The 26275-nt window shown below is 32.4% G+C and overlaps 2 protein-coding genes across 2 annotated transcripts; both read left to right on the forward strand.

The window, feature by feature from the left end:
- Nucleotides 1-362: 362 nt before the first annotated feature.
- On the forward strand, nt 363-1566 carry LOC121206005 (uncharacterized). Its single transcript, XM_041076158.1, has 2 exons — nt 363-705; nt 1526-1566. Exons 1-2 carry the CDS (start codon nt 363-365, stop codon nt 1564-1566), a joined length of 384 nt encoding a protein of 127 aa, XP_040932092.1.
- A 5994-nt stretch (nt 1567-7560) lies between these two features.
- LOC107888860 (5'-nucleotidase SurE) lies at nt 7561-25434 on the forward strand. Its single transcript, XM_016813109.2, has 10 exons — nt 7561-8018; nt 8136-8230; nt 8323-8387; nt 8460-8503; nt 8646-8723; nt 9450-9491; nt 10730-10863; nt 24261-24370; nt 24778-24837; nt 24994-25434. The coding sequence occupies exons 1-7, from the start codon at nt 7867-7869 to the stop codon at nt 10788-10790; spliced, it is 537 nt and encodes a 178-aa protein (XP_016668598.2). The 5' UTR covers nt 7561-7866; the 3' UTR covers nt 10791-10863; nt 24261-24370; nt 24778-24837; nt 24994-25434.
- Nucleotides 25435-26275: the final 841 nt, after the last annotated feature.

Here is a 26275-nt window from a genome sequence, read left to right on the forward strand (position 1 = left end):
AACAACTCACATTTTGAATTAAACGAACGTCTTTAAGATCAAACAAGGAGGTTAAATAGAGAATGGGTTTTCATCAAACATTACACTTACAAAAGAACACTTTAATGTGACATCGCTAGATTCGGCCATAACTTTCAAGTCGAGTTTGGGGTGTTACACAGATGGCACCTTATGAGGCACTGTATGGTCGTAAGTGTCGCACTCTTTTATGTTGGACTGAGTTGGGCGAGCGACGTGTTCTAGGTCTTGAGTTAGTATCAAAGACTAAGGATAAGGTTAGACTGATTCAGGATCGTCTGCAAGTGGCATCTGATAGACAAAAATCCTATAAGAATCTAAAGCATCGAGTGATTGAGGATTCCATGGGGGACTTCGTATTTATCAAGGTCTCGCAATGGAAGAAGGTACTAAGGTTTGGTCGTAAAGGCAAGTTGAGCCGTAAGTTTATTGGACCTTATCGTATTCTAAAGCGAGTGGGACCAGTTGCTTATCAATTGGAGCTACCTCCAAGGTTGGACCTGATTCATGACATGTTTCATGTATCTATGTTGAGGTGCTATCGCTCTGATCCTTTTCATATTGTTCCTATTGAAGAGATTGAGGTGAGGCCAAACTTAACCTTTGAGGAGGAGTGGGTTCAGATTCTTGATCGTGAAGTTAAGGTTCTACGAAAGAAGTCTATCCCTCTGGTGAAGGTTTTGTGGCGTAATCATAGTACTAAGGAGGCGACGTGGGAGCCTGAGGATGCGATGCGTCAGCAGTATCCTCATTTGTTTTGATCAAGTAAATTTCGAGGACGAAATTTTCTTTTAGGGGGTAGAGTTGTAACGCCCCAAAATTCTAATTCTTGCTTTCGTGTATGTGTGACACAAAAGTGCATAGCTACTTCAGTGGTTAAGTGTTCTGGGTGTGTGTGTGAGGTCCCAAGTTCAAGTCTTACTTCGACAAATTTTGGTATTTTTATAAATAAAGCATTAACCTTGTGCAAAGGGATTAAGTTTAATTGTTGGTAAGTTTATATCAGAATGGACCTACTGGTCTGGTGGTTAAGTAGAGTGTTGGAGTGTTGGAGTGTTGGAGGTCCTGTGTTCAATTCTTTGTGATGGCGTGGAGATAGTATTTTACTTCAATTTCGACTAAGAGTTGTGTTGGGGAAAAATTCTGAGTAGTTGTGTTTTAATGGGTTAATAGGGAGTGATTTTAGGAGATAATTAGAGAGGTTATCAGAAAATAATCTGATTTATCTTTTTGTTGCAAAAAAAAAATAGAGTTTCGATTTTCTCTCTAATTTCCCAAACTATTTCTGACGTTTTTTTGTTCTTCTTCTTCTTTTCTCTTGTTTGCCGATTCTTTCCCCTAATTGCTGCCGAAATTTCCATTATTTTTCCCATTTTGTTTCTTTCTTATTTTTTCCAATTGATTTGGTTGTTCATCGTTGGTTGCTCGTGTTCAGTAATTAAGGTTTTGTTTATTGTTAATCGTTCTTGGTTAATCTCTAATAGGGGGATTCTTTTTTGGTGTTTAGGAGCTAATCAAGGGGCTGGTGGTTTTGAATCGACGCTGTGATTGTGCGAAGTCGTGGTTACTCAAGCGAGGTTAGGGATGTAACAGCCCAATTTAGACCATAATCGGAACGGTGGTTTTAGGACCACGAATTTAATTTAGAAAAATATTTTAAAACTATTTTTTGTGTTTATTATGTGTGAATTTATATGTGCTAAATTTTCGTGTTTTAATTTTACTGTTTGGATGTCGATTCAATAAAAAAGGCTTAATCGCGTAAAATGAAAAGTTAATAATTAAATGTGAAAGTTTCAAATTGAACTTGTCTTTCTAATAGGAAGTGTTTATAATGCAATTAAGCCATAATTATTACTGATGGACAGTTATGACTTTGTTTTATAATGATTTTATATTATTAAATAAAGGTTAGTTGTGTAATGAAATTAATAATATATGTTAAATAAAACATAAAAAAATATAATAAACACATGCACTCATCTTTTCCACCATAACCGAATGCTAAAAGAAAAGAGAAAGAATAAGCTTTGAAAGTTTCAGCCATTTGGTAGCATAATCAAGGTATGTAACTAGCTCAGTTTTTGATAATTTTTACATTTTTTATATTGTTGCTTCGAGTACTACAAAGCTCATGCTTGAATTTTTTATTTTGATGAATTTTTGAGTTGTGCCATTGTTGAGAGCTTGTGATTTTTGTTTTTTGATGATGAAATATGAAAGATATGTTTTAGATTAACATGTCTTGTATTGGAGTTTTTGATGATTTTGAGTAATTAGGACTAAATTACAAAAATAATAATTTAAGGGACTAAAATGTGAAATAAATAAAATATATGGACTTGTATGATTATGGGTAAAATTTCAGCCCAACATAGGTGTAATGAAATTTTGCATATTTTGTGTTTTGTGCAATAGGGACTAAATTGTGAAAAATGTGAAATATCAGGGGTAAAAGGGTAATTTGCCCATTTGTGTGTTTTTCGATGAATTTGATTGAATATTTGATTTAATAAGTTTAATTTATATTAATTTAGATCAAGAAAAGAGAAAATCGGATTTAGATTGGGGGAAAACTAAAGTTGTCGACTAGCCGATCCGTTCATATTTTTCATCGTCCGAGGTAAGTTTACAAGAAAATAGACGTGTTTAATTGTAGTTAAATGATAAAGATATATGCTGTTATGAAATGTTAGAATTTATATTTGTTATAGCCGAATATGAAAAGGCTTGGTTACTACATTTCTGAATTCGTTTCGATCGAGTTACGACGTTCGAAAGCCCCGTATAAACCTTAGGAATAGTTAGGATATATATGTTATGACATAGGATTCCGATATATGTGTGCGAGTAAGACCATGGCATCGATATGTGATTCCGATATATGTGTGCAAGTAAGACCCTGTTTGGGACAGTGGTATCGAAATGTGATTACATGTAAGACCACGTCTGGGACATTGGCATTGTACGATATGTGTGATTATCTGAGTGTCCTATCCAATTCCAAATGGTTCACCGGGCAAAGCTAAGTTGTGATCGAATGTATAAAATGAGCTAAATGGACAAGTATGGGTTAGTTTGTTGTCTACTTGAAATATGGTAAGTATATGACTTGAAACTTGTTACAAATTATGTAAAATAAAAATGTGGATTTCATGTGAATTTAGTATGAATATTCGACCTTTGATACAAATATATATATATATGTAAATATGACCATGCATATTCGGCCAAATAAGAGGTACATGTTCATAATGTTTTATTATGATTTTCGAGCTTATTTTTATGAGTATATGTATAAATGATTAAATAATGACTTCATAGCTTTGAAACTTGAATGACATTTGGTTAATTTTGCTTATGTGAGTATTCGGCCAAGATATGGAATGTGTATGAAAATGTATTAAATATGTACTAGAAATTAAAGGTTAAGCTTGTATCGTTAAAACAATTCGGTTTAGTTTAAAATAAGACATTTATGTCATTATGCTATTTATTTGCTTATGACTTACTAAGCTAAGTTAGCTTACTTTGTGTATTTATGTTTACCTCTGTTTTATAGATTTTGGATTCAAGTTACGAGCTCGGGGATCATCAGTAAAGTCTTTCACACTATCGACCGCCTTCGGTATTTTATAAACTAAATTTTTGAACTTATGGCATATATAGGCTGGATTATATTTTGAGATGTTGGATTTTGGTTTATGTATAAATCTAAGCCATGCAAAAATGGCTTGATATATATGTTTGAATTTTTGTTATGTTTGTTCATGGTTTATTTTCATTTTGGTTAAAGTGCTTCATGCTATGAATGAATGGTATTTATGTGATGCTTGGTATATAATATGATTTGGTAAGAGATAAATGTATATGGTTTATAACTACTACTATTAAGAACAAAAGATTATCATATAGATTCAAGATTGAGGAATGTGTTTGATTTGTGAATTGTTTATGTAAATACGTATTTGGCTAAGTGATAATATATGAGTGATGGATATGAATTAGTTGTGATTCGGTAATTATAATCTTTTAAGATGATGAATGGTTTGATATTTTATTTGGTTTGATGTGTAAAGAATGTTATATTGGAAATGTTATGTAATGAAGTTATCAAGGATGTTCGGACATATACATGTGAATGTATATATTGATAGTTTTATTAAATAGTTAAAGGTATATAACAAATTAGTTGAGTTATCTATGTGAAATTTTGGTTGGATTTATGTTATATGGAATTTTGCTCATTTTGGTTAAAGTAAAGTGTTTATAAAACGGTTTATGCTAGTCAAGTGAATAATAAAATATATATACTGGATATGATCATATGAAATTCGGTCATTTGGTATGCTTGGTTGTAGTTGTATAATATTATTATATAACCATAAAGTATAATTTAATTCAAGTTGAAATGTGTATGTGAAAAGTATATGTTCGTATACGTATATAGTGCATTGATGTTATTCTAGAAGATTAAATGCTATATTTAAAAGTCAATAAATTCGATTTATGATGATTAATATTAAGTATCACTTGAATTAATAAAGTTAGCCAATATAGTACACAATTATGTGCACATAATTTATGATTGATATGCATAGATTTGGACGTGGTGATATGTGCATGGTTGAAGTACAAATTAAAATGCTAATTTTTATTAAGTGTTCAAATATTATTAAATAATAAATATATGTTTTGAGTGATGTAAGATTAAAGCAATAGTGGTATAAATTTGGAACATAGCTAGTGATAAGTAAATATGATATATGATTGACATGAGACAGGTTATGATATGATTCGTAATGAATTTTGAAATTAGTTACATGTGTTAACATTTGGTTGATTTAAAAGGTTGAGCAAGTATATGCAAATAAAAAAAAATTGTATCTCGTCCAGTAATACCCCGTAACCTTATTCTGCCGACGGATACGAGTTAGGGGTGTTACAAGGGATGCTTAGGAGTGCTTACGCATTGGAAACGATACCAGGTCTGTACCCGAAATGCAGAAAAAGGGATTCGGTGAAAAGCTAAAATTGCTTGCTGTCAAGAAATAAGAGAAATAAGAGAAAAAAGAGAAAATGATGCAAATAAAATTGTAGAGAAAGGAAATAAAGGTATTATAAACTTGGAAATCAACATTTGCTCTAACATAGTTCTGGACAGCAGCAGTTGTCTAACTTTGAAAAATCATCAAAAATAGTGGAAATTGAGTTAGATGTTGAATAAAAAATGAAATTGAATTTTGTTGAGTCTAGTTTTTCATGGAAGAAACAATGTAAGCAATGGAATTGTAAATTATGAGATATAATAAATTTTGTGAGACAAGGTCAGAATGATTTTGGGTTCCCCTGTTCTAACTTTGGAAAATCATCAAAAATTGTAAAAAAAAATAAGGGGCTTAAATTCATATTTTTAAATCCTTAATGAGTCTATCTTCAAGAGAAACAAACGGAAACATCATCCAAATTTTGTATTTTTAGTAAGGAAAGGTTGAAGCTGTCAAACAGTAGAATAGGGATAAATTTAAAGATTTTACTGTACTTATTTGATAAACTATAAATCCTGAAAATTTTATAGTAGAAAGGTATTTGAGTATAGTTACAAAAACATAAAGCAGATCTTAATTTGGAATTTTGTAACTCAAGATATAAATAATTTAGTGACAATGACTCAAGTAGACACCTTTGAATGAACATATAAGTAAATAGTGAAAACATATATGAATATTTAGCTAGCATGAGTTACATTAAAAATGGATCACATGGCCAAGGCCAATTTGGGCCGAGTGGGCCACACAGGCAGATCACATGGGCGTGTGAGCCCATTTTTACAGAAATGTTTCTAAGGTTGCACGAGTCGCCCAATTCGACTGTGAACCTACTATAAGGTCTGTAAGCGCTACTTAGACCCCTAAATGTGTGAAATTGACTGAATGATATCTGTAGTGAGCATGTTAATATCTGAACTAAATATATGTACTGAAATTGCGTAATAGCATATCATTCATTGTATGTTACATTGCATTGGGTTGGGGGTTGTTATTCGTAGGAAGTATACTGAAAGGCTTTAAGCCTAATTTACTGGCAGCTCAGCTACAAACTATTGTTTTGTGCCGCATTCGGTACTACTTGAAGTGTAGGGATGGGTGGGTTGATTATATCCCCACATGGTGTGTAGGGTTGGACGGACATGGTGTATAGAGGCTAGTTGGGTAGGATTTTACTACTGCATAATTGTTACTGCTACTGATATTGTGATGGGCTAAGGCCTACTGCATTTTTCACACTGTACTGAGATGGGCTAAGGCCCAAACTGTCACAAATACTGAAAAGGGCTTAGGCCCGACTGTTCAACTGTGCAATGTGAATACTGATTGTTTTTTTTTTGTTTCTGCGGGATTACACACTGAGTTTACGTAAACTCGTCCTTTTTGTTTAATGTGCACAGGTAATCCCCAGACTTAGACGAATTAGTGCGACGGAGGACTCAGCGGTGACTAGAGTAATTTTTGGACTTCATGGTTTTAAATTTACGATTTATAATTTGATTATTATTGATTATTTGGGTTGTAAAGGACCCTCTGGGACTTTGATTTTAAATTTGGGTTTTTATTTATTTATTTTACTTTATGGATTTCTACTGGCTGGTTGTAAGAAATTCGGTTTTCAAAAGTTAAAATATTTTCTAAATGCATGATCACTTAGACTGTTTTATTAAAGCTTCCACAACGATAGATATTTCAAAATAAATATTTTAAATGAATAAAGACAACTTCCTAAGTTCTAACAAAGGTTTACTAAAGATAATAACATGGAATATTTTCGTCGTAACAATGAGGTTTCGAAAACACTATCATGTGACATTGCCAAATACGGCCATAATGTCTAGGCCGGGTTTGGGGTGTTACAAATAAAATGTTTGTGTCTATTTCTTTTCGATGCTTCAGTGATCCTAATACCAATGCACGAGTAGAAAAATAAAAAATTCAGACTATTTATATAGTTTTATTATGTTGGTACCAAGTTTCAAACTATTTATACAAATATTTCAATGATCCTAATACCAATGGACGAGTAGAAAAATAAAAAGATGCACTTTTTCTTTTCGATGCTTTGTGCCTATTTATTTATTTAATAAAAACTTCGTGTTTAATACAATTCATCAATTTTAGATTATAACACAAGTAAGAAATTTTATATAAAAATTATGTAAATAACAAATGAAAATTATTATTTTTATTAATTTGTATTTAATAATAATTATATTAAAATATGATTAAATTATTTATTATTAAATTATATTTAATAATAATACTATTATAATTTAATAACAATAACAATAATCTTCTATTTAAAAAAAATCCATTAAGGGTATTCTGGTCATTTAAACCTTTTTTCTTTATGCTATTATAATATCTATTCCATTCAATCAAATACAAGAACATTATTACAGCTCGATTCCATTCTATTCAACCAAACAATTAAATTACTATTTCAGCTCTATTCCATTATAATTTTATTCCATTCCCCCAACCAAAGGTGGTTTAAAGGTTAATGGCTTTGATATTCCCACAACTACTCTCAACATTGTAGCATAAAACATTAATTAGATGACAAACGGAGATTACTATAAATTCCAAACTCAGCATTCTTAGCCTTTTTAGGGATTTACATTTAAGGTAGGGTATAGATAGGACTGTGGTAACCGTATACAACTAATTAATTTCGACTGGCTGGCTCCTATGAGGCTCCGCCTATGTGGATAGCGGGAATTTTATTAAAGAAAAAAGCACATTGCCTATAAATTGTGCAAGAAGCGAACACAAATAACATACAAAAGAAAAAGAGATGGAAAGTGGAATTGATTCAAAGAGCAAAGGCGAGAAGGGAACAATCTTGGTGACCAACGACGATGGAATCCAGGCACCTGGCTTGAATGCTTTGGTTAGCGTCCTCGTTTCCACTCATCGATTCAACGTTCTTGTTTGCGCTCCTCAGCTGTACGTAAAAACACGCAATGTTTTCTTCTAGGTTTATCCTTGATTTGCTTTAAGATTGGTGAATGTTGGATATACCACTATTTTAGGAAAATGAAAAATAGTATGAGCTAATTGTAGGGAGATGTCAGCTGTTAGTCATAGTATTACATGGCGTCAACCACTTCGTGTGGAGAAAGTTGAAATGGATGGAGCCACTGCTTTCAAGGCTTCTGGTAATTTCGATGCTTCATCCCATGAATTCTACTTCATATTTTAATAGATTTATGCTTCCTTATGCGTATAATGTTTTCTTTTTGGGGGTTAGGAACTCCGGCAGATTGTGCTTCTTTGGGAGTCTCCTCGGTGCTGTTTCCATCAGTTCCTGACCTGGTAGGCTGGCACTTCCCTTAAATAGAATTAAACACGTTTTAACATGAATACGATAGCATGTATGTTGAACAGGTTATCAGTGGCATCAATCAGGGCAGCAACTGTGGTTATCACACGTAAGTAATATATGATAAATTCATATGATCAAGTGCTTTTTTTTTTATGTTTTCGGTACAAGAGTTGGACCAAATTAAGTTGGGTTTGCTACAGATTTTGATCATGAAAATACTTAAATCCTGTCTATCAATAAAACTGCAGTGTTTATTCTGGTACCACTGCCGGTGCTCGAGAAGCATTCCTAAATGGCGTTCCAGCTATCTCCATATCCTACGATTGGTATTAATGAATATTTTTCACTATTTTTCCACTACAATGAAATTTCCTTTCGAATTTAAAATTTAATTGAATGGGGTGTATTTAGTTCATATTTTATATATATTTTTAACATGAAATATTATTTGATGTATTGTCTATGCATAAATCTTATGCATTATCAGTAAATAATAACACGATACTTTGTTATTAAATTAAACAAGAAAATATAAAGGACCTCAACAGGGGCTAAGTTAGAAATTTTGTTTAGAAGGTCGAAATTAAATTTTAATTTTTAATAGCCTATATCTTTATAATTTTTAAAGGATTAAACCAAATTTTTATTATTTTTAGGGGGCCAAGTGCAATTTTACTTTTATTAATTTAAAATTTTAAAATTTTTAAAATGTCTAAATGAATAATTTTCTATTTTAGAGGGTTAGACCTCTATCATCCCCTAAATACGCCACTGGACCTCAAAAAAATTCTAATAATTTTATTTCAACATTATTTGTAACTATTATAAATAAATATTAATAATTTAATTTTTAAGTATCTGGGATTTTTAAAGAAAACAATTATGGTCAAATAATATTTTTTTTATAAGATGGTCAAATAATAACTTTAACATTGCGTTGAAATAACTAGTTAAATCCTTGTTTTCTTTTCCATTTATGTTTCTCCATGTACTCTAAATTAATATTTACTTTTATCAGTGGTATTTTATTTTTATCTTTTTTCCTCTTGTAGTTATGGTGGTCTTAGTTTTGAGGAATTCGAGAAGATGCTAAGGTAAAAATATTTTATCTTTATTTTAATTAAGAATAAAATTTAATTTATACATGCTTTTTAATATAAGATATCATACACAAAATTTTATACCTATGAAATATTAAATTTAATTCAATTTTTACATAACACTAACAATATTATCTATATGACATTATTTTCTTTTAAATATGCAAAAATTGTTAATGTAATATTTTATTAAATTTAAAAAAATGAATAAATTTAAATTATTTTCACTTTGAAAAACAAATTATTTTTAGGTTTACAAAGTACAAGTTTTTTTTATCATTATAGCAACGTGGAAATAATTTAAGTTTAATCATTTGACTTTTAGTTTAATAAAGCATCATATTAGCAATTTTCAATTAACATAATGGAAATTATGTTATATAAATAATGTGTTAGTGAAATATGAAAATCAAATCAAAATTATTTTTTTTGTATTTAATTATACAAAATTAAATTTCGTATATAATATTATGCCTTAAATCAAATTTTATATATAATTTAATATTTATCCCTTAATTTTTTTTAAACTCAAAACTTGGCTGGAATATTAATTAATTTGATTTCTGATTAACGAAATATTGGTTAAACTATTTATAATTAGAAATTTAAATAATAATTAATATTATTGATTGACTCTTAGTTTAATTGATATTATTGTTATTGTACCAATTAATAAAAACATAGATTCGGGTGCTTCTTAAGCATATATTATTTCTACGATGATGTGTGATGATATATAGAAAATCACATCAAATATTAACCCTTTAAATAATAAATTATAGCCATCAAAATTAATATATAGATTTAATTTATATTTTAAACATAAATTATTTTTTATAAACAAAATATTATAATAAAAATGATTATAATTATTTTATTTACAGTAGATTATGAAAATAAAATAAAAATTCATGACTGCAACTAAATATACTTCCGCAATTTGAATCCTGGACAAACTTTTGTCCCTCCATCATTATGAAAAAGATCTTATAGGTTTAGCTTTTGATGTAGAGTAATTAAGCCTTCGCTGCTCAAAATGTTTACGGCTAAAGGAGTCATCCGTTCAGTCTTGCAAGTTATGTTCTTTAATTTTAACTGATTTAATCTTATATTACTATTTAAATTATTATTAAATTATGGTACAGAATTATATAATAATATACTAATAAAAATAATATAAAAACAAATAATATTTTGATTCAAATGGTAAAGTTAAAGTATTAAAATTTTAGGTCTTATTTGATAAGCTGCTGCAAAGGCTTGCTTGCCAATAATAAGTGGAATAATAGCTGAGATCAAGAACAATACTTATCCTCAAGGTTGCTTTTTAAATATGGACCTCCCCAAAGACGTTGCCAATCATAAGGTATGTTTCTTACTTGTAGCTTATAATTTTTTATTTTATCATTATTCAAATTATGATACATTCATTCATGATGTAAGTGAAAATTTATGTAAAAAGTTTAATAAATATTGATATAGTAATTAAATATGACTTTTATTGAAATGATAAATAATAAATTTAATAAAATTTGATATAACAAATAAATAAGTGAGTTAATAAAGATCATAATTTATTGGATTTGAATATCTTCATACGCTAGTATTTATCTAGATTTTATATAAAAAGATAAATTTATCTTCAACTTAATATCTATTATATTGTAAATGTAATAAAATTTTAGTAACTTTATGATTGAGTTGGGACTCACTTGATAAGTAACACCAATTCAATCAATATATTAAATATAAACCTTATTTGAGAATGCTCCAGGGTTGGAAAAGCACTTTTCCACCCTAAAAACAATGCCAAATACTTGACTTTGGGTTTGGAAGAGTGGTGGAAAAATGCTTTTCTATCCAAACATAAAAGCTAGAGTTTAGGTGTTTTTTATTTTTGACTTTTGTGTTTTGAAATGCAAACTATCAAAAACTCTTATTTATATTAATTATTTAAAATGTATTTAAAATTTTGGATTAATTTATTTTTTATTTGTTTATATTAAATTATTTAAATATTATTTATTATTATAATTAAAATTTTAAAATATTTCATTTTAACTAAATTTACAAATAATTCATTGTTCATAAAAAAATATTTAAATATATATTATGTAGAATTATATTAAATTATTTAAATATTATTTATATTAAATTATTTTTAATTTTTAACATCATGTGTAAATTGGATATTTTAAATTTTACCGTAATTTTTTATAACAATGCCAAACACATTAATTTAATAAATCAAACTTTTTTCACAATACTTTTTAAAGACACTTATTTCAAATCGAGCTTTTTAAAAGCATTTCTTAACCCCAACAATAATGTCAAATTAACCCATAGTAAATATAATGGTATCTTCTGCTCTTCCTTTACTAGAGAATTTTAAAGAAAAATTGTCAATCTTATAAGTTATTTTGAGTTTTTTTTCGTTTATCAAATATGTCGTAACCATTTTTTTGAAAAAACGGGTATCGACTTGGAGAAAAAAACGAAAACAGGAGTCGCCACCAATCTTTTTAGGTGTGATCGGATCACCTTAAGTTAATCATTTTAATAAAAGTTAAGATTTACTAAAACGATAATTTTTGGTCTACGAAAATCAGAAAATGAGTTCGGGAGTCAGTTACGCATGAGGAAGGATTAGCACCCTCGATACGCCCAAAATTGGTACCTAGTTGATCAATTAGTGTCTTAGTGTCGAAAATTTGAAAACTTGAAAGAATTTAAAATACGATCCCTCTTTGTAAAGAAAATGCTCAAATGTTAAGGACCTTCTCGTCTCACAATATAAAATGTCACATCCAGTAAGTTAGGACACGACATCTTGAATTTTCGAGAGCGAGCTTGCCTTTTATATAAAAATTCGTGTATTTCAACAGGTTATTCAGTTAGTTAAGGTGAACGAGGAAAATCGAAACCCAGTAAGTTAGGGCACGTTTCCTCGAATTCCCAAACACCGAATATTGCCTTTACTTGCAAAAATATTATTTCGAGGTAACAAAATACCATACCCAGTAAGTTAGGGCACAACACCTCGTATCTCCGAGAATAAGCATTTTTCAAAACTCATGTCGCGATTTAAAAGAGTATTCCGTTATTTAGGTTAAAGGAGAAAAATCGAAACCCAATAAGTTAGGGCACGATTGTCTCGAATTACCAAATACGGAATATTACTTTTATGAAAAAATTATTATTGGGTTGGATATAGTGATAATAAGAATAATATTAAAGTAAAGTAAACAATAATACTATATATAAATATATATATGTATATAATAGAAATACACACTACTATATAATAATAATAAATATAGAAATACAAAAAGCAAATATAATAAAATATTAAATTAAAGTAATAAAAAACAATACTATATATAAATATATATATGTATATACATAAAAATATACACTAATATATAATAATAATAGTAATAGCAAAAATAATGAAAATATGAGTAATATTAATAATATATTAGAATACAAAAGTAAAGTAATAACAATAGGGGTGATAATAATAATAATAATAATAATAATACAAACAATAATACATATATATAATAATAGTAGTAGTTAGAAATAAAAAATAATAGAAGTAACAATAATGATAGTAATAATATAAATAAATATGGAGAGGGCATATATAATATAATAATATAAATAATAATATATACATGAGAAATAATAATAATATAAATAATAGTAAAAATAATAAAATAATAAAACAAAGCTCTCAACTCTCTTTCTCCCTCTTTTCTAAATCCGGCCGTTGGTCCGGCTTTGCTTCGGTCATGGACCCCCACGGGCCGCCATCGGCGCCACCGTACACGGCGGCCGGACGTCAAAGAAAACTTTTTTCGGTAATGAAAATATGGGTAAGCTTCTTACTTTTATTTTTACTTTCGTATAAAAAAACAAAATCAAATTGAAAGGAAAACAATAAACAAACAAAGAAATAAAGATGAGAATAGACAAAAGAAACCTCTTTTGCTTTGATCTTTGATTAATCTCCAAAAACTAGCCTTTCCAAGAAACAAAAACAACCTTCTTTCCAGAAAAACAAAAAAACACCTCCAAAAAAGAAAAAAAACCTCCTCCAAAACAAAGAACAATCCTCCTCCAAAAAACCAAAAACCCACCCCCTAAAAACAAAGTCTTGAATGGCTTTTATAGCCAAATTTTACAAGTGGAGTGGTTGGGGTGGTTTAGGTGGCCAAGGGTGGTGGAGTTGGTGGCCAAGGTGGGTGGCCAACAAAGGTGGTGGAGTAGGTGGCCAAGGTTTTTATTTATTTATTTATTTATTTTTGTGCTTGGGTTGGGATTAGGTTGGGCCAAAATTGGGTTTGGGCTTGTAACTGGATAATAGGCTAGGTTTAATTCGGGTTTGGTTTTATTGGGTCCCGGGCAAAATTTGGGTCTTACAGCTGCCCCTCTTTGCTCATTATCGTGTAACGAGAATGGAGTAAAGACTACAAAAAGACCAATTTTGCCAGGGCTCGCCGAGTCTTGAGTTCTTGATCTTCTTTAAAATGGCCTCTTGACGGCTTCAATCTGCTTCACTGCAACTCAGGAAGGCGATATCCGCTATCTTTGATCTGCTTCACTGTAAGCACAGGAATGTCAGATTTGCTATCTTCGATCCGTTCCCTATAAGCACAGGGATGCCAAATCTGCTGTTTTCAACTTGTTCCCTATAAGCACAGGGATGTCATGCTGAAATCTTCGATCTACTTCACTGTAAGCACAGGAATGTCAGATCTGCTATCTTCGATCCGTTCCCTATAAGCACAGGGATGCCAAATCTATTGTTTTCAACTTGTTCCCTATAAGCACAGGGATGCCAAATCTGATGTTTTCAACTTGTTCCCTATAAGCACAGGGATGCCATGCTGAAATCTTTGATCTGCTTCACTATAAGCCCAGGAATGTCAGATCTGCTATCTTCGATCCGTTCCCTATAAGCACAGGGATGCCAAATCTGATGTTTTCAACTCGTTCCCTATAAGCACAGGGATACCATTCTAAAATCTTCAACTTGTTCCCTATAAGCACAGGGATGCCATGCTGAAATCTTGGATCTGCTTCACTGTAAGCACAGGAATGTCAGATCTGCTATCTTCGGTCTGCTCCTCTGCAACTTCAGGGAGATAAGACTTGTTTTGATCTTCTTCCACTGAAACTTCAAGGAGATCTGCTGTGGCTTTTAGCCTCTCCAATGCCATTTCTGGAAGAAGAGGTTTGTTGAAACTTCAAGGAGATCTGTTGTGGCTTTTAGCCGCTCCAACGCCATTTCAGGAAGAAAAGATCCTCTGAAACTTCAAGGAGATCTGCTGTGGCTTTTAGCCGCTCCAATGCCATTTCAGGGAAAAAGAAATTTGTAATTTCCAGCCTGTTACCCTACTACTTAGGGGTTTAAGGCCCATCATCTTCGATCTATTTCCCAACTGCTTAAGGGGTTAAGATCTGTAAATTCAACCTGTTACCCTACTGGTTAGGGGGTTAAGATTTGTAAATCTTCAGCCTGTTACCCTACTGCTTAGGGGTTTAAGGTTTGTAAATTCGGCTTGTTACCCTACTGCTTAGGGGGTTAAAGCCCATCATTTTTTATCTGTTTCCCTACTGCTTAGGGGGTTAAGATCTGTAAATCTTTAGTCAGTTACCCTACTTCTTAAGGGTTTAAGGCTTGTAAATTTGGCTTGTTACCCTACTGCTTAGTGGGTTAAAGCCCATCATCTTTGATCTGTTTCCCTACTGCTTAAGGGGTTAAGATCTGTAAATCTTCAGCCTGTTACCCTACTACTTAGGGCGTTAAGGCTTGTAAATTTGGCTTGTTACCCTACTACTTAGGGGGTTAAAGCCCATCATCTTTGATCTATTTTCCTACTGCTTAGGGGGTTAAGATCTTCATCTTCGATCTGTTTCCCTACTGCTTAGGGAGATAAGATCTGCAATTCAGTCTGTTACCCTACCAATTAGGGGTTTAAGACCCTTCATCTTTGATCTGTTTCCCTACTGCTTAGGGGGTTAAGATCTGTAAATCTTCAGCCTGTTACCCTACTGCTTAGGGGGTTAAGGCTTGTAAATTTAGCTTGTTACCCTACTGCTTAGGGGGTTAAAGCCCATCATCTTCAATCTGTTTCCCTACTGCTTAGGGGGTTAAGATCTTCATCTTCGATCTGTTTCCCTACTGCTTAGGGAGATAAGATCTACAATTCGATCTGTTACCCTACCGATTAGGGGTTTAAGACCTTTCGTCTTCGATCTGTTTCCCTACTACTTAGGGGGTTATGATCTGTAAATCTTTAGCCTGTTACCCTATTGCTTAGGGGCTTAAGGCTTATGAATTCACTGATTCTAGGGACATCACCTGTAGAATCAGTTCCATATATCTATGCTTATGTCAAATGATTAGGATGATATGATCGAAATGAATCAAATGCTCCTAACTAGATGTGTTATGAATGTGTCAAATAATTAGGATGCTATGATTGAAATGAATCAAATGATCTTAACTAGATGTGTTATTATATGAATGTAGAAATGTCATGAGCCCTTTTTAAAAAGGCTTAAGGTATCATCGTGCGTTGTTCATTAGGACATTATCGCTGACGTATTACGCTGGCATCTTGTTCGATTGGTATTCTTGACAGAAAAGTCAAAGAAACAATCACATTTTGCTCGGAAAGTTTGCCCCACTATAATTTTAGAGTCCCTTCCACTGTACCTTTTAGGACATAAAGTTTGTGCCTCCTACTGCAATTTCAGAGGAATAACATTTGGTTTCTTCCATCCATTCCGCTGCAACTCAAAGGCATATTATTTGTATCATCTTCAATCAGTTTGATCTGTTACACTATTCCTTGGGTGTAATGACCAGATGTTCATGAATGCAAAGTATCATTTCTTTTCTCGAGAATGACCCTCTTTTACACTTAGGTTGACATCACTCGTCATTTGTCGAGGTTGTATCACTGATGAAATGTCTTGTCTTTTGGTTCAACCAATAAAGAGTCCAAAGAGATAATATTTCCAACCCTTAAGCTTGGTGAGTTCTAAACAATAGTCCTGTTTCAGGTTTTTGTATTATTTAGAAACTTCTAGAGTAATATGCAAAACTTCTTTTGTGAAAGTGTTATCAGTCCATTAATCATTATTTCAATGCAAAATGCTTGAAAAAGATCAAAACAATGAACAAGAAGGAAATTGATTATGAGCATAGCTCGAAATGGATAAATTAATCAAAGATTGCAAATGCAATAAGAATGAAATCAACTCAAAATGAATGATTTAATCAAAGATAGCAATGCAATAAGAAGAAAATTTATTTGGACATATCTTGAGAAGAATCAAAGATAACAAATTCAAAATGGGCAAAATGGAAGCTAGATGCCCCAGATATCGTAGCCTGAGCTTTTCTGTACCAACTTCTTGAGGACCTTTCTGAGTTTAATATGTGTTTAGGGGATCCGGAGTACTTTTTTGATGCCCCAAGACGTAGCATACTTCTTCATTGTTAATTCAAGCATAGCAAGACTAATGTATGCCCCACTTTGATCCAAATTTGAGCTGCCATTTTCGGGTTTTCAACTCGAATCCCTTTTAGTCTCAAGGCTCCATTTGCGGGGTTTCGCCCTGGCCTCTCTTTTTTCCGCTTCTTTTTTTTTTAGAATTTTTTTTGTGTGTTTTCGTGTTTTTGTGTTTTTTTTTGCCTTTGCCTTTGCCTTTGCCTTTGCCTTTGCCATATAACTCCTAATCTTTAAACAGACTTGACCTTTTGACATTGTACAGCTGTGTTAGACATGATTTTCTGGCACTCTTTATTGGCACCCGTTTTTTTGAAATTTGATGACTGTCGACCTAGTGACATTGGCATATGAAACAACTTTTATCCTTTTCTCGGGGTAAACGATGACCCCAAAGGTGAATCGGTATTGGTTAGAAGCTTTCAAAGAGATCGGCCCATAACCTCCATGCCCCACATGAAGGGGCACATGAATTTTCTCTCTATAAATTTGGCATTTACAGCATACTAATGCAATCCCTTTCTATGGTGGGCCAGCAGAACCCAAATCTCATAATTAGCCTGGCCATCGTAAAACCATTAGCATATGTCATTCCAAACCCTGCAACATCCTCCTGTCTTAGTAGCCAGGCGTATCTTGATATGATCATGCAAAAAATCTTTAAATTATAGGAAGTGACTCAATGACGTCTCACTTTGCCTTTGTGGTAATGCAGACTCCGATGTTTGCATCTTTCTCTTGTCATAGGCCTACTGTCTACTGTCTTTTTGTAAGAAAGGATCTGTTTTCATCTTACTCTACCATCCTTAACAAATTAGAGAGTAGTCTACATCTCTATCATCTTCAGAGTGTTGAGATCCCTTTAGGCCCATATTTCGCTCAAAAGGAGACTCGGAGTCAATGACAGCGTTACTCACATCATTGATATCTGGGGACCCGCTGAAGGCAGATTCCAAAGAAATAAATGATTCTAAGGATGATTATTTGTATGGTATGATCATGAATGAAGAATAAATGAATATTTGAAATAAATTCCAAAGAACAAAAGAATCTAAGAACAATTATTTGTACCGTATGAGATGAAATCAAAGAATATTTGCTCAAAAAGATACATTTTATTGAAATAAAGACTTAGGATACAAGCCTATTTCACAAAAGGGGTTTAATTGCTTCCAGGCTTAAAGCAACAAGCGTGTTTTGAATATTACTCTAGATTAGCTCTAAAAACTACAAGAGGTTCCTCTACAGACTAATCATTCAAAACATTTCCAGGTTTGTAAGGACGAATGCCTCACAAGTTTCTCTACTCAGGATCCGATGCTACTAATCCTCTTCTTATTTTTCCATCTTTGACAGAGTCCTTTAATCATTTGCTCTTATCATCGTGATTTGGTAACGGACTCTTTGTACCAGGGGTGTCATCAAACTTCACAATCCCCATCTCGAGGAGTCTTTCAACCGTCTTCTTGAAGGCAATACAATTTTCTATTGAATGCCCCGATACTCCCGCATGATAATCACATTGAGCGTTTGAATCATACCATTTGGGGTATGGGGGTTGCAATGGCTTTATATAATATGGGGACACCACGTGTGAATCAAATAAACTTTGATATAACTCCTTATATGACATTGGGATTGGCGTAAATTGGAGCTTTTCAAAATTTTGCCTTACACTTGATTCCTGCTTTGTCGAACCTTGTTGCCCCCTCGTAGTCACCTTTGGTTGATTGACAGTTATTGACCTTGAGTGATCTCTATTGTATGAGCTCATACTGTTCACTTCATTCTCCTTTTTCTTTGGAACTGACCTCTTGGTAGTTTCTCCAACTTCAATCTTGCCACCTCTTATGGCATTCTCAATTATCTCGCCTGCCATTACCATATCAGAAAAACTTTTGGTAGTATTCCCAATCATATGGGTGATGAATGGGGCCTTCAAAGTATTAATGAAGAGCATGGTCGTTTCCTTCTCCAAAAGAGGTGGCTGGACTTGCATCGCTATTTCCTTCCACCGTTGTGCATATTGCTTGAAACTCTCACTTGGCTTCTTTTCCATGTTTTGTAGTGTGATCCTATCTGGCGTCATATCAGTCACATGGTTATACTGTTGCATGAAAGCCTGTGCAAGATTTCTCCATGAACCGATCTTTGCACGGCTCAACTGATTGTACCACCTAGCCGATGCTCTCATTAGGTTGTCCTAAAAACAATGGATCAATAGTTGATCGTTGTTCACATAGCCAGTCATCCTTCTACAAAACATTGTTTTGTGCGCCTCTGGGCAAGTAGTCCCATTGTACTTTTCAAACTCTGGCATCTTAAATTTATGAGGAAGCACCAAATCTGGAACCAAACTTAAGTCTTTGGCATCGATCCCCTGATGATTGCCAGCGCCTTCTAAAACCCTAAACTTCTCCTCTAACCACCTGCAATGATCTTCTAATTGTTTCGAGGATTCAGTGGCCATTCTTTCCTTCTCTATTAAATCCAGATCAGGAGTAATAAGGTTGACTGAGCTATCACCCAAATTATTTCCCAACCCAGATGGGAAATTTATGGGGATTCCAGCATCCACTGGCCCATGTTGAGGCCTCACTGTGACAGATGGCCTTCTAAGAGGTGCCTCGGTTTGTAGGGGCACATGAGGTGGGGTAAAACCCGGAGGGTAAGTAGGATCTTCATTATCTTCTCCTGTATTGATCAAAGGGATTTTCCCCTTTTCTAATCCGCCAGCCAATAGACGAGTTAATTAATCCATCATGCTTTTCTGGGACTCTAACATATGGTCCCTCATATCTTGGTGTATCTTAGCCAGTTACTCTTGCATCTGCTCTTGTAATTGTTCTTGCATCTCCCTTTGCATTTGTTCTATCCTTTCTAATCTCTGGTCCATTGCTTTGGTTTTACGGCGGGTATAGTGGCTGTGTTCGGTTGCTTGATTCTCGTTGGTTTCCAGATTAATTGAAATAATTTTGTTTAATCAGGGTTCTTTAGTGAAAGTTTAATGCAAATGTTGCAATGTAATGCAAATGTATGGAATGAATGCAAAAGAAAGGAAGATGTTGATCTTGAATTCAATTCTATTAGAATAACTTTTCTAGAAAACATATTTCTTTACATGAAAATAGATTACATATGCGGTATTGCCCTTCATATCCCAAGTAAACGCTGATATTTTCTTCATGGTCGAATCTTGTAAATTCTCTAAAAGATGCCTTTACTAGTTTCTTGCTGCTTAATCTGAGCCTCGATCTCTTGCTCACTTATCTCCATGATACTCATCAAAAGTGTCGGCTCTTGAATAATCTTCGTTGGCAATTAAATCAAGTCATATATTCCTTCGTGGACTTTCAGCTTTCTCTCATCATGCCTTTGTTGGCTTGAATCTCTGGCAATTACATCATGTATTCCTCCGTGAACTACCAGCTTTCTCTCATCGTGTTTACTTGGACTATATTAAGGCGATCGCACTATAATCTACTTTATCAAGAAATTCGTTTCCTTATGACAAACTATTCTATTTAGGAATTGAATTTCGAATCAACACATTTTTTTCTTTGATGTAATGTAATGCAAATGCATGAACACAAAAAAAAAGGAAGGCATTGATTCTAAATTTAATTTCATTAGAACAACTTTTCTAGAAAGTAAATTCTTTTACATAAAACGGACTACATATACGGCTTTTCTCTTGTATTCCAAGTGAAGACACATATCTTCCTCTTCATATCCGGATCTTATGGTCGAGTCTGACGAATTCTCCAAGAGATGTCTATATTAACTCCTTTTTTGCTTGATCCAGGCTGCGACTCGTTGCTCACTTATTACTGTGATACTTGTCAGCTCCTTTAAGAAGGTCAAGATGTGATGGCTCTCGAATAATCTTTGTCAGTTTCTGTCTTCAGGCAATGAAGCGAAGTCTTGTATTTCTTCACAAGCTATCAGTCTTCTTTCATGTGTTCACTTGTATCATATTTAGACAACTGTATTATAATCCACTTTATCAAAAAATTCTTTTTCTTATGACAAACTGTTCTATTTAGCAATCAAATATGAATCAACACCTCCTTCCTAGGATGATGTAATGTAATGCAATTATAAACAAAACAAAAATAAAACACGTTAGTGCAGGATAAATAAATAACAAATAAAGCAATTCGGGTGACCACTAGGGGTTCGGAGTGGCTCTACCTAGGGTGGGCTCCTAGGTCTCTCTATATGTGGTTTGGTTCTAGAGTAAGGGTACCTGAACCAGCAGATTCCTCGATCCTCACCCATTATAGGCTCATTTGAATTGAGTTCAATTCAGGAGAATACATTTCCCTATGGCTACACGGAGATGAAAATATCACGAAACCATAGGTACGGATGTATTCCGAAAGTGATCCACTATCCTGCACGGAGGTGAAAACCTCACGAAGGCGTAGTTTCTCACTTCCACTTAAGGGTGTGACCACAACGGTCATGCAATGCAATGCGAGAAGATATATGCATAAAAACTTGAAACGATTAAAGAAAATAGGAATAAAATGATGAAAACAGTACGAAAAACGGGTGAAACGCAATGAAGTGATCGTATATCAAAACCAAATTCTCAATTTTTGAAAAAAGACAAAAGTTAATCAACTTGTGGCTTGACTCTCTTATAAAACTCCCCAGTGGAGTCGCCAAGCTGTCGTAACCATTTTTTTGAAAAAACGGGTATCGACTTGGAGAAAAAAAACGAAAACAAGAGTCGCCACCAATCTTTTTAGGTGTGATCGGATCACCTTAAGTTAATCATTTTAATAAAAGTTAAGATTTACTAAAATGATAATTTTTGGTCTACGAAAATTAGAAAATGAGTTCGGGAGTCGGTTACTCATGAGGAAGGATTAGCACCCTCGATACACCCAAAATTGGTACCTAGTTGATTAATTAGTGTCTTAGTGTCGAAAATTTGAAAACTTGAAAGAATTTAAAATACGATCCCTCTTTGTAAAGAAAATGCTCAAATGTTAAGGACCTTCTCGTCTCACAATATAAAATGTCACATCCAGTAAGTTAGGACACGACATCTTGAATTTTCGATAGCGAGCTTGCCTTTTATATAAAAATTCGTGTATTTCAAAAGGTTCTTCAGTTAGTTAAGGTGAACGAGGAAAATCGAAACCCAGTAAGTTAGGGCACGTTTCCTCGAATTCCCAAACACCGAATATTGCCTTTACTTGCAAAAATATTATTTCGAGGTAACAAAATGCCATACCCAGTAAGTTAGGGCACAACACCTCGTATCTCCGAGAATAAGCATTTTTCAAAACTCATGTCGCGATTTAAAAGAGTATTCCGTTATTTAGGTTAAAGGAGAAAAATCGAAACCCAATAAGTTAGGGCACGATTGTTTCGAATTACCAAATACGGAATATTACTTTTATGAAAGAATTATTATTGGGTTGGATATAATGATAATAAGAATAATATTAAAGTAAAGTAAACAATAATACTATATATAAATATATATATGTATATAATAGAAATACACACTACTATATAATAATAATAAATATAGAAATACAAAAAGCAAATATAATAAAAATATTAAATTAAAGTAATAAAAAACAATACTATATATAAATATATATATGTATATACATAAAAATATACACTAATATATAATAATAGTAATAGCAAAAATAATGAAAATATGAGTAATATTAATAATATATTAGAATACAAAAGTAAAGTAATAACAATAGGGGTGATAATAATAATAATAATAATACAAACTATAATACATATATATAATAATAGTAGTAGTTAGAAATAAAAAATAATAGAAGTAACAATAATGATAGTAATAATATAAATAAATATGGAGAGGGCATATATAATATAATAATATAAATAATAATATATACATGATAAATAATAATAATAATATAAATAATAGTAAAAATAATAAAATAATAAAACAAAGCTCTCAACTCTCTTTCTCCCTCTTTTCTAAATCCGGCCGTTGGTCTGGCTTTGCTTCGGTCATAGACCCCCACGGGCCGCCATCGGCGCCACCGTATACGGCGGCCGGACCTCAAAAAAAAACTTTTTTCGGTAATGAAAATATGGGTAAGCTTCTTACTTTTATTTTTACTTTCGTATAAAAAAACAAAATAAAATTGAAAGGAAAACAATAAACAAACAAAGAACTAAAGATGAGAATAGACACAAGAAACCTCTTTTGCTTTGATCTTTGATTAATCTCCAAAAACTAGCCTTTCCAAGAAACAAAAACAACCTTCTTTCCAAAAAAACAAAAAAAAAAACACCTCAAAAAAACAAAAAAAAACCTCCTCCAAAACAAAGAACAATCCTCCTCCAAAAAACCAAAAACCCACCCTCTAAAAACAAAGTCTTGAATGGCTTTTATAGCCAAATTTTACAAGTGGAGTGGTTGGGGTGGTTTAGGTGGCCAAGGGTGGTGGAGTTGGTGGCCAAGGTGGGTGGCCAACAAAGGTGGTGGAGTAGGTGGCCAAGGTTTTTATTTATTTATTTATTTATTTTTTTGTGTTTGGGTTGGGATTAGGTTGGGCCAAAATTGAGTTTGAGCTTGTAACTGGATAATAGGCTAGGTTTAATTCGGGTTTGGTTTTATTGAGTCCCGAGCAAAATTTGGGTCTTACAAAATATATGATAAAAACATTTAAAAATTGAGCAAACACATTAGACCTGCTCAATGGCTAGGCCATGGACAAAAATTTCACAAATTTGAAAGGAAATCAGTATTTGATAATAAAAAGCCTTTTTATTTAAATTTAATTATAAAATCTAAAAATATTACTATAAAAGAATCTTTTTTAATATTTTAGTAAATAAGTCACTTGCCTAAGCATGCAAGAGGATAAAAAAATGGGTTGTGATTTGATCAATTAATGGCTTTGATATTTGATGTCATGTCCACATCTTTTTAAAAGCAATCTTCCAAGCCCGGTTAAAAAATATTGAAATTTATGAAAAATAATATTTTTCATTTTTTCTTTTAGAAGAAAATAACAATTGGTGATTTATAAACATAATTTTTTTTTGAGTTAAACTAGTTAAACATAAATGCTATGGCTGTTTCTTTTGAGGGATGACAAGGCTATTGCTTCCTTTACCAGCTTATATACATTGATTTTTAAAGATTTCAAGCTTTTCTTACTTTATTTTATATTTGACTCATGATGTAATTTTACAGTTCTTTTCTTTTAACCCCTAAAAGGGATACAAATTGACAAAACAGGGGAAAAGTATGATGAAGATAAGATGGAAGCAAATACAAGTCATGGACAACCCTCTGAAATTGAACACCATCTTTTATTCCGTAGACAAGTAAGCTCTTTAATTTCCCATTTTCTTTTTAAACATTCGAGTCAATTACACCACAAACCTCGATGGAGTTAATCCTGATTTTGAAGTTTGATGTCGGTGCAATTACCACTGGCCAGCTCATATCAATTGGGGCTTAGCATAAAATTTTTCATAGACAAGTTTAGTTTTTTCTATTCTCCAACAATTCAATCATCATCTTTATATTTTTTTAAAAATAAAGAAAAATGCATGAGTTGATAATATTTGAATTTCCTATTTAAATTATATTTTTGAATGAATATTTGAATTTGAATCTATTATTCACTTTATACAAATTTTATTTAAAAATTTAAATTTCTAAATTTAAACATTTACTTTGAATTTTGACATCCCATTAGTTAAAAATGGACTTTTTTTTTCTTGTATAGTTGAGTGGATGTCAAGTGGACATAGACGACTCAGATCACAAAAGTCTTCAAGAAGGATATGTAAGATATATAAATATATATTCAATTATTTGAGTTATAATTGTCTGTCACATCAAATATCGTACATAATTATTAAACTAAATTTTAAAACAGTAATTATTAAACTAAATTTTAAAACAGTAATGATTTGATGATTTTGGTTGAATTATAATTCAGATAAGCATCACTCCTCTGGGGGTTCTCACTCATCCAGACAAGGATTGCAAGGCATACTTTGAAGATTGGCTCCCAAACCTGATTCAACAACACCAATCTCATAATCCTTTGCTGGATTAATGTTGTGGAAAGGAAATGCTGATATGGATTATTAAGGATCTACCCATCAATAGTATTTACTTTAAACTTCTTAATGTTTCGTATTTTTAAATTAGTATAATTCAGCATCAATAAAACATTAGCAAACTTTACTAAAATTTTATTTTGTGATATTAATAAGGTGGTGTGCTTGCTTATCAGACTGACTAAAGAATGCTTTGTGTAACACTCCAAACTTGGCTTGGAAGTTTAAGTCGAATTTAGACGAGTTACACCAACACATTGAAAATTGATTTTTTTTCGAGATTTTAATTTTGAAAATAAGAAATTTATTTTTATCGATTTAGGTGATTTTGTAGTTTCATGTTAGAAATTGACTAATACGGACGAAATTATCAAAAGGAAAGCAAGGCAAATCCAAGACAATTTACAAACCCGAAAGATCAATTTGCAGTTATTTCAGTGTAAAACAATCCGAGCTCCTGTATGTCGCCTGATCCTGAATCAGATCTTTTCCCATACAGATGAAGGTAAGACAAAGGGTGAGTTACCAAGCATCGCGTACAACCAGGCTCAAATATAAATAAGCAGAGCATACTATATAATTGGTAGTAACGCAAATAACTTAACAGTAGTTGTATAACCAGTACGGACAACACAAGAGTATCATAGATATTTAATCAAAACCGAATGGTACAAAGCAGAACAAAACCGAATGGTACAAAGCAGAGCAGAACTGAACAGAAAAGAACAAAACGGAGTAGAGCAGAACAAAACATGTCTGTTTATGTAGGTGCAGTATTTTTCAAACATATCAAAATGGAGATTTATCAGAAACAGTCTTCCCAAACTCCGTTAAACACAAAAATAGAGTTCTCCCCCAAACTCATCCATACAAAACACACCAAGAAAGTCATCCCGGGTTGATCCCACTAAATGTAACGCCCTAAACCCGACCTGAAAGTTTAAGCTAACTTGGACGAGTTACAACAATACATTGAAACCGATTTCTTTTCGGGATTTTAATCTTAAAAACCAATAATTTGTTTTTTTCTATTTAGGTGATTTTTTAGTTTCGTGTTAGAAATTGGCTGATACAAATGAGATTATCAAAAGAAAAGCAAGTCAAATCCAAGACAATTTACAAACACAAAAGATCAATTTACAGTTATTTCAGTGTAAA

This window comes from Gossypium hirsutum, chromosome A09 (genome assembly GCF_007990345.1).
Source record: "Gossypium hirsutum isolate 1008001.06 chromosome A09, Gossypium_hirsutum_v2.1, whole genome shotgun sequence".
Classification (NCBI taxonomy): domain Eukaryota; kingdom Viridiplantae; phylum Streptophyta; class Magnoliopsida; order Malvales; family Malvaceae; genus Gossypium; species Gossypium hirsutum.